Below are 14,080 nucleotides of genomic sequence, written 5' to 3'. Positions count from 1 at the left end.
TGGCATTAAGTGGAGAGGGAATGTATTATTTCGCCACCAAGCTCACTTTTGGGTCCAAAAGTAGCCCTTGGCTTTTTGAAGCACTCATTTGGATTCTCATGCAAAGGGAACTCTGTTAGGAAGTTATCCACTATTTGGATGATTTCCTCCTGATCGATAGTTCGAGCCGTGCACCCACTGATCTGCGGAAGCTCGTGGCCACGTTTTCTGCACTTGACATGCCATTGGCAAGTAAGAAAATGGAAGGCCCAGCTACCACTCTGACTTTTTTGGGGATTGTGTTAGATTCCCGGTCCATGCAGGCAAGTCTGCCAGCAGATAATTTGGCAGGGATCAGGGATCGGATCCATGGTTTTAAAATTTTGAAAGCCATTTCCAGGAAAGATTTGCAGTCACTGTTGGGCATGTTAAACTTTGCCATGGGGATCATTCCCCAGGTCAGGTCTTTCATTTCCTGGTTGCTGGCGTTGCTACCCTCAGCCCCTGACTCCGATTCCAGGGTAAAGTTAGACGCAGTGGCCTTGCCTGACCTGTGCATGTGGGATGAGTTCCTCCAGCACTGGAACGGCATTTCCATGTTCATTCCTGCTGTTTCGGTGTCTTCTTTCCAGGTCATTACTGATGCTGCAGCCACCAGAGGCTATGCGGCTATTTTTGGCACACATTGGCTGGCAGGACCATGGTCAGATGAGTGTCGGGTAATTCCCGTTCGAGTCCTACCCCATAGTGGCGGCAGCCCAGGTGTGGGGTCACTTGTGGACGGGCAACACTGTGGTGTTCTGCACAACAATCAGGCAATTTCCGAGATCATTAACAAGTGTAGGTTGTGTTCTCTGCACATCGTGTCTTTCATATGCAGGCTCGTTTGGTTATCTCTTCAGTTTCGTTTTCACATTCACTGCAGGTTTATCAGTGGTGTACAGAATACAGCAGCAGACGCTCTATCTCGGTTTAATTTTCCATCATTTTTTCAGCAGGTTCCAGACGCAGACGGCTTTGCCACTCCGTCCCCGCATTGCTCGCTCCTAAAGATGGATTAGAGGCACACTGGGCGGGCGCCTTAGGATTGATCGACAGGTCACTGTCTGCCAACACAGCCAGGAAAACATTTCAGGGTTTTCAAACACTGTACCCTAGGTTGGATTGCTTCAATAGCCGATACCTTTTTGGCTTTTGTGGCCTACTGTCATTCCCGACTAAAACTGTCTCAATATTATCAAGGGATACTTGGCAGATATCCAGCATTACATTTCCTTCATTGTTTTGCAGCTCATTCCATTAGACCCCTTTCACACTGGGGCGGTTTGCAGGCGTTATTGCGCTAAAAATAGCGCCTGCAAACTGCCCCTAAACAGCCTCCGCTGTTTGTTCAGTGTGAAAGCCCGAGGGCTTTCACACTGAAGCGGTGCGCTGGCAGGAGAAGAAAAAATCTCCTGTCAGCCGCATCTTTGGAACGGTAAAGGAGCGGTGTATTCACCGCTCCTAAACTGCTCCTGCCCATTGAAATCAATGGGACAGCGCGGCTATACCGCGGTAATACTGCGGCTATAGCCGCGCTATACGAGGGGTTTTAACCCTTTTTCGGCCGCCAGCGGGGGGGTTAAAACCGCACCGCTAGCGGCCGAATACCGAGGTAAAACAGCGCTAAAAATAGCGCTGTTTTACCGCCGACGCCCCCTACCGCCCCAGTGTGAAAGGGGCCTTAAAGCCATCCTTAAAGGTATAATGATTGAAAAATGTAGCGCATAATAGGCATACAAAAATATTGTGATATTAGTGTAAAATAAAATAAAAGTCCATAAACCTACAAGAAATTTGAAGAGTAGTAAGTGTATGCTCTTACCGGATCTGATGGACTCTGATGTCAGCGACATAGAGTCTAAACGAGCAATGTGCCACACATAGCAGATGTAGGGATGTCCGGATGGTTGGGACCTCAGGAACGGACTCCACAGGGACCTTATGAGTCGGCCGTTGTACTGGAACTCGAAATTTGGAATCTTGTGGAGAGGGTAAACCAGGTGTACCAGGGCGAGGCGCGCACTCACATTAAAGAAATATGTGGAGAAAGAAATTGCTTCCACATAGTGCAGGTAAAAAAGGGCGTTTTATTTCTAAAAAACACGCTGACAATAAAAGTGATCACAGTTAAAAAGGGGCATCCTTAAAGGTATTCAGAAATGCAACCCCCCTAGACCTACTAACAGGCTTCCAGTCACAGGGCACGTTTTCCGGGGCATGTCAGATATGTTGTCTAGGTCCCCTTTTGGGCAGCTGCCTAGTCTTGTGCTCAAGGCAGCTTTATATTTAGCCCTTTATGGGTTTCTTTTGCCGCGTACACACGACCGGTTTTTCCGTCAGAATAAACTCTGACGGTTTTTCCGACGGAGTTCTGCTGAAACGGACTTGCCTACCCACAATCACACCAAAGTCTGATCGTTTAGAACGCAATGACGTACGATGGGACTAGAAAAAGGAAGTTCAATAGCCAGTAGCCGCCCTTACGTCATTTTTGGTCAGAATAGCATACAGACAAACGGTTTTCCAGATTGGAATTGATTCCGTCGGAAAGAATTAAAACGTTCTATTTCTAGGTCCATCAGGATTTTCGAAAGAAAAAGTCCAATGAAGTCCACACACGATCGGAATATCCGATGGGATGATACCATTGGACCTTTTCTGCAGGAAAGTCCTGTCGTGTGTACGCGGCATAAGACTGGGTGAATTTACTTGTACTGGAGCTTTCCATTAGTCAGTTAGTCAGGTACCCCGACCACTACCTGTTACACCTGGATGCGTGTAAAACGCAGCAAACGGGAGCTTGTACCAATATTATGTACTTCAAGATCGGTACTGGTTGGTGCCCGGTTTCAGTCTTGGATATTCTCATGGCCCAGTTGGCAGATGAACTCGGGAATAGTCCACTTTTGCCATTTCACGGGGCCCCTCTCACCTCAGCGCTTTTCATCAAACATTGCCGCACCCTCTTAGGGAATCTGGAGTTGGATCCCAAGTCTTACTCGGGTCATTCTTTCAGGATAGGGGCCGCTTCTGCTGCATCTGGCCAGGGGGTCCCTGTCCACATCATCAAGAGGTTAGGCAGGTGGAGGTCGTTATGCTATGCCAGGTACATTCCAGAGCCACTTGTTGAGATGTCTCAGGCATTCGTACATTTGGCTGAGTAACTAATGTTTTTGTTTCAATAAAAGCTCCTTTGCATACTCATCCTACTGTCTTTATTTTTGCCCCCTTTTAGGCATACTGACCTTGTGACAACGGCACACCCCAGGTCACTTTCCAGTTCTCCTATTTCCTTTCCCTAGTTATCCACAAGAGTCTCTGAGTACAAGTGGGATGGCGGGGCGCAGGCATGCCTGAATTTGTGGGAGGAGCCTCGCATTTAAAGGCATGCCCCTGGTCCTCCTTTCCTGTTGGCGTTTCTTCTTGTGTTATCCCACCCACCCATTCCCTTTTATTTCACTTCTTTATTTCTAATCGCTTCTTGGGTATGCACCCTTTTCGGCATACTGACCTTGTGACCACGGCACACCCCTGGTCACTTTCTAGCTCTCCTATTTCCTTTCCCTAGTTATCCACAAGAGTCTCTGAGTACAAATGCATTACATCTCTGCAATGTATGCTCTTTTCCCAAGTTTTATACTTTTTAACTCTCTTGCTTTTAAAACTGTTTTTGCATGTTTTGGACACATGTTAAAATGTGCATCTTAGGCTTAAAGTTAACCTAACCCCCCCCCACAAAAAAAACATTTTCTGAAAGCAGCCACCCTGTAGAATAAAATGGCAGCAGCTACAATTTTTAAATATTAGTACAAATGTTTATCAAACCCATATTCTCAGTAAAAAATGTATTCAAATATTTTTAGTGCACTTGCGCTCAGTGTTCTTTTGGCTGTGGACATAGGTCAGCATGGGCACCCTGACCGGTCTGCAGCTACGCAGTCTCATACACAACTGATGCTGATGCCCATTTTTTTCTGCTTTCAACACATCAATTTCATGGACAACATGTTTACTTGCTGCCTAATATATCCCACTGAAGTTTAGATACCGTTGTAATGGGAAAAAGTGTTATTCACTTAACCTGTCAGTGGCCATAAAGTTATGGCTGATCGGTGTATGTCCAGTATGTTGCAGTGCATCATTGCATGCATGTTAAACTTTATTACTTGGCTTATTTATATTCCCGGACTGATTCATACCTCTACAGTGATCTCAGCTAATCTAATTGGCTTCAAAAAGGTTGGGCTCAGAGCACTGCGCCCCCGAGCCCACCCAGTTCTGTGACAATAGCGAATTAACATTCGCTTTTGTCTTCCTGATCCTCCTCCCAGCTCAGGAAGCGGCTGCTGAGACCCGATTGGCTGAGAGGAGAAGCAATCCTATTAGCTGCCGAGGGGGAGGAGACACGGGAAGCTGTGCCTGCCATAAAGCCGGGGAAGGAGGAGACACAGAGGGCCACCACCCAGAGGAAGCCCGCGACCAAATGGGTTACGTGCAGAAGACTCAACCGCCGTGAGGTCTCCCGCACCACCAGCTGCCATTTCTATTAACACTTCTGTTTCTGTAAGCATTCTTAATTTACAACATTTTTTTCACACCTACCTAAAACTGTTGCACAGTGTGTACAAATATACAATAAATATGAGATTAAACCACCAAAGACAACCATCAGTTGTTGCCAACATCCCTTGTAGTACGGAAATTTGCAAACAAGTAAATCATATAATATATGGGATAACTATAAAATCTGAATTGAAGGTTTAGATTAAGGTATACATGAACCCTTTCCCTTTTTAAAACAACCCATTTGTTTAAAAAAAAAAAAAAAAAAAGAAAGGCTAAACGTGTGTGTGCACACATTATAAATACCTACACATGGGTGTGTGTGAGGGAATCTTCCCAGTGAAGGGGGGCATATTGGCACAAGTCTTGGCCATTGGATCACATGCAGGCTGTGCTCGCAGCAGAGCCAGAAACCTGACTGCACTAGAAGGATGTGCTTCTTTGCCTTGCATAGTCAGTTTGCAATGGAAAAGCAGGGGGACTGGTAGGATCACCAAGGATTTCACACGAAGGAAGCAATACAAAGAGAAAGATACTTTTTAACACAAGGTACATGGTACCACTGACAGATATCTGGAATATGAAATTTTGGGGTAACAAACACTTTTAAAGGTGAGCTGTCGTCCCTGGGGTGTGTGGCATGAGGTTACACCATAAGATCTTTGAATATACTTTTTGGAAGGCGGAAGAAGACATCATCTAATTTATATAATTCAGCTTTGAATTTTTTTTAATATGGAATGGACATGAGTTGATGCAATGTGTTTTCTTACATGACTTGTTCATGTATACCAAATGCACATTTATGATTTTATATTCACATATATGAATTTATAACTTTTTTATATTTGTACATACACTATATTACCAAAAGTATTTTCAACACCTGCCTTCACATGCACATGAACTTTAATGACATCCCAGTCTTAGTCCATAGGGTTCGATACCCAATAGAACACCTTTGGGATAAATTAGAGCGGAGACTGCGAGCAAGGCCTTCTCATCCAACATCAGTGCCTGACCTCAAAATGCACTTCTGGAAGAATGGACAAACATTCCCATAGACACACTCCTAAACTTTGTGGACAGCCTTCCCAGCAGAGTTGAAGCTGTTATAGCTGCAAAGGGTGGGCCAACTCAATATTTAACCTTACAGACAAAGACTGGCATGCCAATAAAGTTCGTGTGTAAGTAAAGGCAGGCGTCCCAATACTTTTGGTAATGTATATGTATTTGGGATTATTGCTTCCTTATTTGAATACATTTTTGAGTTTTCCATGCATTGGAAGGGAACAGCTTTTTGGATTATCTTTAGAGTGTAAGTCCTTGCTCTTTTTTTTTTTTTCCTCCACTTTAGCTTTAAAGAGGAGTTCCAGCCTGGGAAAAAAAAATTAAGTCAGCAGCTACAAATACTGTAGCTGCTGACTTTTAATACAATATCTCACAAAAGTGAGTATCTTTTCACACTTTGCTACAATGTAAAGTAGTGTGTACAGCTTGTATAACAGTGTAAATTTGCTGTCCCCTCAAAATAACGCAACACACAGCCAATAATGTCTAAACCGCTGGCAGCAAAAGTGAGTACACCCCTAAATAAAAATGTCCAGATTGGGCCCAATTAGCCATTTTCCCTCCCCGGTGTCATGTTACAAGGTCTCAGGTGTTAATGGGGAGCAGGTGTGTTAAATTCTCTTTCTCTCTCATATATACTGGTCACTGGAAGTTCAACATGGCAAAGAACTCTCTGAGGATCTGAAAAAAATAATTGTTGCTCTACATCAAGATGGCCTAGGCTATAAGGACATTGCCAAGACCCTGAAACTGAGCTGCAGCATGGTGGCCAAGACCATACAGCGGTTTAACAGGCCTCGCCTTGGTCAACCAAAGGAGTTGAGTGCACGTGCTCAGCATCATATACAGAGGTTGTCTTTGGGAAAAAAAAACGTATGAGTGCTGCAGAGGTTGAAGGGGTGGGGAGTCAGCCAGTCAGTGCTCAGACCATACGCTGCACACTGCATCAAATTGGTCTGCATGGTTGTCGTCCCAGAAGGAAGACTCTTCTAAAGATGATGCACAAGAAAGCCCGCAAACAATTTGCTGAAGACAAGCAGACTAAGGACATGGAATACTGGAACCATGTCCTGTGGTCTGATGAGTCCAAGATAAACTTATAAGGTTCAGATGGTGTCAAGCGTGTGTGGCAACAACCAGGTGAGGATTACATAGTGTATCTTACCTACAGTCAAGCATGGTGGTGGGAGTGTCATGGTCTGGGGCTGCATGAGTGCTGCCGGTACTGAGGAGCTACAGTTCATTGAGGGAACCATAAATGTCAACATGTACTGTGACATGCTGGAGCAGAGCATGATCTCCTCCCTTAGGAGACTGGGCCGCAGGCAGTATTCCAACATAATGACCCCAAAAACCCCTCCAAATTGACCACTGCCTTGCTAAAGAAGCTGAGGGTAAAGGTGATGGACTGGCCAAGCATGTGTGTGGAAAAGGACTCCAGTGGCAACCTGTGAAGCTCTGGTGAACTCCATGCCCAAGAGGGTTAAGGCAGTGCTGGAAAATAATGGTGGCCACACAAAATATTGACACTTTGGGCCCAATTTGGACATTTTTACTTAGGGGTGTACTCATTTTTGTTGCCAGTAGTTTAGACATTAATGGCTGTGTTGTGTTATTTTGAGGGGACAGCAAATTTACACTGTTATACAAGCTGTACACTCACTACTTTACATTGTAGCAAAGTGTCATTTCTTCAGTGTTGTCACATTAAAACATATATAACAAAATATTTACAAAAATGTAAGGGTGTATCACTTACCTGTTCAGGGAGCCCGCAATGTCAGCACCCCAGCCAATCTTTGGATTAGCTCCCGAGTGCTGCTGCCACCATTCCTGATAAGGGAAAAGGACAGTCAAGCCTGCGTATGTACGAAGCATGCTGTGCTTTATAATTTGCCAGGCGGCAAAGGAAGGAGGAGGAGGCCGAACTTCCGAGGGATGGCGCTGCTGCGCAGTCTCCTGGCAGTGAGGAAGAGTACCTGTCCAAAACAGGTACCCATCGTTCCCCTGAATGGTGCTCAATATGGCACAGGAGGGGGGAGGAAGAAAATAAGCGGAAGTTCCACTTTTGGTTGGATTTGATGGACTTGTGTCTTTTTTATCAACTTCACCTACTATGTAACTATGTAACTCCGCTTTAAGCCCCATCTTGTGGTGGTAGCATGCACTTGCAACAATGTCAGTTGTAGTGTGCTGAGGACACGTAGCCTAAAGTCATGTTGTCATAAATCTATTGTAGTAGTTATTAACTTATGTCTAAAAAGTTTGCAGCATTGTTCTTCTTTTTTTTCCAGTAACAGATTAATTTATGAATTTTTAATGCTGATTGGCTTTCAAGTGATGATAACCTTTTAATTGTCTAAAGTTATTAAAGATGCATGCTTTTGAAAAAAATGCTGTATCCCATGCCTGATGAGCCTAACTTGTTTCAAACACTTGCATGGTTAACTCAAGGGTAACTCCACTTTCATGGGGGAAAAAATAGCAAATACAATTGCAACACAAGTCATATTGTAATTGAATGTTATTATAAAGTACCCTTCCTTTTCAATCTGCAACTCTCTCATTTTATGTAAAATGCAATATGGCTACCTAGAGACATTCTGCACACAGATGGTGTATAGAACACTCCCCAGAAATGTAATTTCCTCCTTGTGTGATTGGCTTACTGATTTTCTCAGAAGTCTGCTCTAAGATACAAATCAGATTTGGGGCATCTCCTACAACAAAAATTATTTTTGGTGAGATACTGCCAAAGGGAAAATCACATCTAAAGGGATGCAGACCCTGCACATTTCCTTGTTAGGACTTTACAAGTGCAGCAGCTGATTACTAATTATGAAATCATTCACTTTGCGCATGGATACAAACAACTATTTGTTCAAAATTACAAAAGGTAGAAATCTGCATCAATGTATATTTTAATCCCTGCGATGTACATAGATCACCCAGAGGGGAATGTTTTTTTGTTTTTTGTTTTTTTTTCCTCAACAAAAGTGGAGTTGCTCTTTCAATTGGCTAGAAAAGGGTATTAAACTCCAGTGATCCCCAATGAAACACTAAAAATGTAACTCATCAATGCTACCACTTGTATTGTTAATCACCAGTGTAGTGTTTCTGTAATTTTGCATTTTATTTATTTATTGTTCTTTCAGGTCTATCTGGCAGCTGGCTTGACTGGCTTATCCCAACTCTAATTCTTTGGTTGGTAAATGGAGTGATTGTTCTCAGTGTTTTCATGAAACTGTTGATCCATGGGGAGCCAGTGACAAGGTTGCATTCTCGTTCTTCAGTGAAATTTTGGAGACACCGAAAACAAGCTGATTTGGATCTTGCTCGGGTAGGTTGTGCATCTTTGAAAAGCAATTTTCTACTCTCATACTGTTATTTGTAACACAATCTGGTGCATTTTCCTGTACAAGTCGGGCTGCTTCTCATTTATGAAAGGATTTGCAGTAGGTTTTGTGTGGCTCTGTAGCAGCTGTCTTTGAAATCCTGAGCAGCCAACGGTGAAATTGTATCCAAAGATCTGAGATTGTCACTCTTAAAGAGGAAGTAAACCCTGGTGGGTTTTACTTCCTCTTTATTTCCCTGCATCGCATAGTAGCCCATTATGTGTCACTTACCTGAATCCGAAGCCTGCGATGTCCCCACTAGCAGCGAGCGTCCATCTTCACCCCTCTTCCTTCCAGGGCCACGAACTCCAGCTCTGTGACTGACCGGAGTCGCGTGACATCACTAGCGCGCATGCGCGCGGGAGCTGTCAGTCACGGCATGACCCCTATTAGAAAAGGCACGATGTGCCCTTTCTAAAGTGCGCATGCGCCGTAGTCATCGGCGCTTGGCTTTTTAGTAAATATCTCCTAAACCGTGGAGGTTTAAAAGATATTTCAAGCACCTACGGGTAAGCCTTAATATAGGCTTACCTACAGGTAAAAGTGGTTGTACAGGGTGCACAACCACTTTAATGCACACGGTTAAAAAAATTAAAAGTAAGCCAACTTATCCCAACCTTTGCAATGTCACATTTGCTGGACAGCTTGGTCTACATGTAAATGTAATGCAGAAATATAAACTTGCACAAGTGCACAAAATATAATAAATTTGTCTCATTGCTCCTGTTTTTCACTGCTGTGCCCTGCAGAAAAGTTTTTGTATTTCATTCAGTGGCTCATAATACTTTATCAGGAAAAGTGTGTGTTGAGTGTACAAATAGAACAGTTAAAGGATGATTTAGTGTAATTGATGTCCTGAATATTATCCTAAATATACCTGCTTTTTCATATTTTTATAGGGAGATTTTGGAGCTGCCGCATTAAATCTGCAGACTTGCCTTTGTGTACTTGGTCGATCTCTCCCAGCTTCCCGCTTTGACCTTGCATGCAGCCTGTCCTGGAACATTATACGTTGTAGTCTACAGAAAATAAGCTTGGTACGCTGGCTACTTAAACGTACACCTGGCAATTATAATAAAAGAGAATTTCAGGATGAAGCTGCGACCAGCGCCCGAGATGCTGCCCTTGTTTATCACAAGCTGCACCAGCTGCATTTAACAGGTAAAACAACAGTGTTTGAAGAGCCTTTTCATGGCTTTTTTTATTATGCTAGTGTACTTGAGCTCTCTTGCTTTCATTACCTCTTGTGTTATTTTCACTTTTTTCTTTTAGGAAAATTGCCCTCAAGTTGGCGATGCTCAGGTCTCAACCTTTCTCTGTGTGCTGTCAATCTAGCTGAGTGTGCAGGTGACAAAATATTGCCAAGTTTACTTGCAGAAATTCACCTAACTACAGCTGTGCAGATGAAGATCAGCTTCTCTGGAAGGTTTTCTTTCTTGGCTGTAAGTGACCAGTAACCTCTGAATTACTTTGTAAATTCAAGATTTCCAGAGTAGCACTTTATAATAAATGCTGTATTTATGGAAATGTTGGATTTAGTCATAGATCTAAACAAACATTTTCTGTTGCACTCAGTATTTAATCAGAACAATATATCTTAATTCTCTGGGCGGCTAAATCTCCCCTCTTATCGAATTAAAGCAGCTGGCCACCGCTATCGTCTGCTTCCCACACTACAAACTATTGAAATAGACCCTAATTAGTGCAGCTATGTTTTTCCTCTTAAATAGTGTTCATATAATACTTAGTTACACCGTGCTTACAATTAGATACCTTTAAAGGAGTACCCTAAAATGTGCAACAGTTATTCACTATAAACCACTTCACTGCGCTGGAAATAAAATGTCTGTTCACTATTATACACTCCGCCATGCTAAAAATAAAATGTTCATTCACTATAATACACTCCACCATGCTGGAAATTAACTGCCCTTATATTGTCACACACAGAAAAACGTGTTCAGAGTAAGTCCTTTTGAGCATAAATGTGCATCAGTTCTTCCACTGCAATCCACTCCTTCACCTCCTGATAACACTGCACCCAAGATGTGCTCTCACCTTTGTTACCTGACCCTTTAGATTACTTTCCCCTTCGGGGTTAAATGCTGTTTTTCCTCCAGGAGATAACACTCAGGACAAAGCAAATAATGTATTCAAAGGACTTTCCATAAAAAATATACTTATTAAAAAAATAAAACCATAAAACTTGCTTTTCTAAGTACACCATTCCTTATGCACACAGATATCTAACATACAAATTCTCAGTCAGTATCAATCCTGTACCTTGTGTCCTGTTCTCTGCTCTATTCTATTGTGTCTTTGCGCACTGACATCACCTGGCTCCCACTACACGTTACAACACATGACTTCCTCGGGGGCTCCTAAGGTGGAGAATGTGACAATTTCACAGACACCCTGCTGCTAAGCTGAGTTTTGGGAGGTGAGACAGTTTTAGGTGGTTGCAGGGGTATTGGTTTTTATTTTTTTTTTTTTCATATACAGCTGCTTATTATACAGGAGCCAGTCCAAATTCTTATATACACCACTAAAGGCTTTCAGCCTAAATTGGTTATAAAGGCTGAAGTTTTTTTTTACCTTAATGCATTACTTGCATTAAGGTTAAAAACCTTTAGTATGCAGCTCCCCCTATATACACTATCTCACAAAATTGAGCACACCCCTCACATTTTTGTAAATATTTTATTATATTTTCATGTGACAACACTGAAGAAATTACAATTTGCTAAATGTAAAGTAGTGAGAGTACAGCTTGTATAACAATGTAAATTTGCTATCCCCCTCAAAATAACTCAACACACAGCCATGAATGTCTAAACCACTGTCAACAAAAGTGAGTACACCGCATAAGTGAAAATGTCCAAATTGGGCCCAAAGTGTCAATATTTTGTTTGGCTACCATTGTTTTTTAGCACTGCCTTAACCCTCTTTGGCATGGAGTTCACCAGAGCTTCACAGGTTGCCACTGGAGTCTTCTTCAAGTCCTTCATGACGACATGAAGGAGCTGGTGGATGTTAGAAACCTTGCGCTCCTCCACCTTCCGTTTGAGGATGCCCAACAGATGCTCAATAGGGTTTTGGTCTGGATACATGCTTGGCCAGCCCATCACTTTTACCCTCCACTTCTTTAGCAAGGCAGTGGTCATCTTGGAGGTGTGTTTGGGGTCGTTATGTTGGAATACTGCCCTGCGGCCAGTCTGCGAAGGGAAGGGATCATGCTCAGTTTCAGTATGTCACCGTACAAGGTTGGCATTCTTGATTCCCTCGATAAACTGTAGCTCCCCAGTGCTGGGAGCACTCATGCAGCCCCAGACCATGACACTCCCACCACCATGCTTGACTGTAGGCAAGACGCACTTGTCTTTGCACTACTCACCTGGTTGCCGCCACACATGCTTGATACCATCTGAACCAAATCCATTTAGCTTGGTCTCATCAGACCACAGGACAAGGTTCCAGTAATCCATGTCCTTAGTCTGCTTGTCTTCAGCAAACTGTTTGCGGGGTTTCTTGTGCATCATCTTTAGAAGAGGCTTCCTTCTGGGGTGACAGCATTGCAGACCAACTTCATCCAGTGTGCGGCGTATGGTCTGAGCACTGACAGGCTGACCCCCCACTTCTTCAACCTCTGCAGCAATGGCTCATACGTCTATTTCCCAAAGACAACCTCTGGATATGATGCTGAGCATGTGCACTCAACTTCTTTGGTCAACCATGGCGAGGCCTGTTCCGAGTGGAACCTGTCCTTTTAGACCGCTGTATGGTCTTGGCCACCGTGCTGCAGCTCAGTTTTAGGGATTGGCAATCTTTTTATAGCCTAGTCCATCTTTATGTGGAGCAACAATTCTTTTTTTCAGATCCTCAGAGTTATTTGCCATGAGGTTCCATGTTGAACTTTCAGTGACCAGTAGGAGAGAGTGAGAGCGATAACACAAAATTTAACACACCTTCCCTCCATTCACACCTGAGATTTTGTAACACTGAGTCACATGACACTGGGAAGGGAAAATGGATAATTTGGCCCAATTTGGACATTTTCTTTTTTTTTTTTTTTTCCAAAAAGTTTATTAGAATTTCAAGTTATACAAACAAGCACAACAGATTTGTAATCATTACAGCAGGTATAGTTTTATAATGTACTGGACAAATATCAATAAAGAACACGTTTCAGAAATAGCACATCTATACACTTGAAATACAGTCTATACTTAGATTGTGCATGGTAAGCGCAAAGTATGGTGAACACCAATGTCGCTGCCGTATGGCTTAGGAGGGTATTCCTCGGAAGGCTTGCACCAGAGTGTCTGGTAAACCAAAGCGGGCCGTCCCATATCCCCAACACCCCAGACGGGATCATACTGTGTTAGGGAGGGGCGATTGTAGCTGTTAGGATTTAAAACCATAGTAATGGTTTACTCGTTGGCTTAACTGGCCTTCACCATAAGCAGGATGGTTTGGTAAAGTAAGCCGTAAATAAGGGGCTGTCAGAAAAAGTGTTTTTACATATTACCTTTAGGTAGGCCCTGCTTAGAAAGGATGGGGCAATAGTATACGGAGATAATTTCTCCTTACTGCATGGAGGGTTAGCAGGAGAAATTAGGGAAGAAGGAAGAAGGGTAGGTGTGGGTGGCGGAAGTTTAGTCTCAGTGGAACATGTAAACTTAAGTATGGGATAAGTGTTTATTTCCATTACTTGAAGAAGTCATGCGTTGCGTTGTAGCTCCTGAAAATTCGAGGAGTCACAGAAGTTTAGCCAGCATGCCCATGTTTTCCAGTATGTCGTTGGATTTTCTCTCGCTTGGTGTATTAGGTTTTCCATGTCTGCTATGCGTTCTACACGTTGCAGCCAGTCAGTAATTTTGGGAGGAGTGGTGCTTCTCCATAGGACAGGTATACATTGTTTCTTTATCGTACATCACGGGACACAGAGCACCATAGTAATGACTATTTGGGTTATATGCTACCTTTAGGTGATTGGACACTGGCAACCAATAGTAAGAAGGTTCCTCCCA

At 43.2% G+C, this 14,080-nt stretch overlaps 1 protein-coding gene across 2 annotated transcripts in view; it reads left to right on the top strand.

Moving 5' to 3' along the window:
* SREBF2 (sterol regulatory element binding transcription factor 2) overlaps positions 1–14,080 on the top strand; it is a 149,491-nt gene that overhangs the window by 89,458 nt on the left and 45,953 nt on the right. For both annotated transcript variants that reach the window (XM_073592722.1, XM_073592724.1), the window contains exons 9-11: positions 8,811–8,995; positions 9,950–10,211; positions 10,323–10,492. In XM_073592722.1, the coding sequence (XP_073448823.1) occupies positions 8,811–8,995; positions 9,950–10,211; positions 10,323–10,492 (617 nt within the window). The remainder of the gene's footprint in view (positions 1–8,810; positions 8,996–9,949; positions 10,212–10,322; positions 10,493–14,080) is intronic.

The sequence above is a fragment of the Aquarana catesbeiana genome, linkage group LG07 (genome assembly GCF_042186555.1).
Source record: "Aquarana catesbeiana isolate 2022-GZ linkage group LG07, ASM4218655v1, whole genome shotgun sequence".
In the NCBI taxonomy this organism is placed as follows: Eukaryota; Metazoa; Chordata; class Amphibia; order Anura; family Ranidae; genus Aquarana; species Aquarana catesbeiana.
This window is presented reverse-complemented; position numbering and strand designations above follow the sequence as displayed.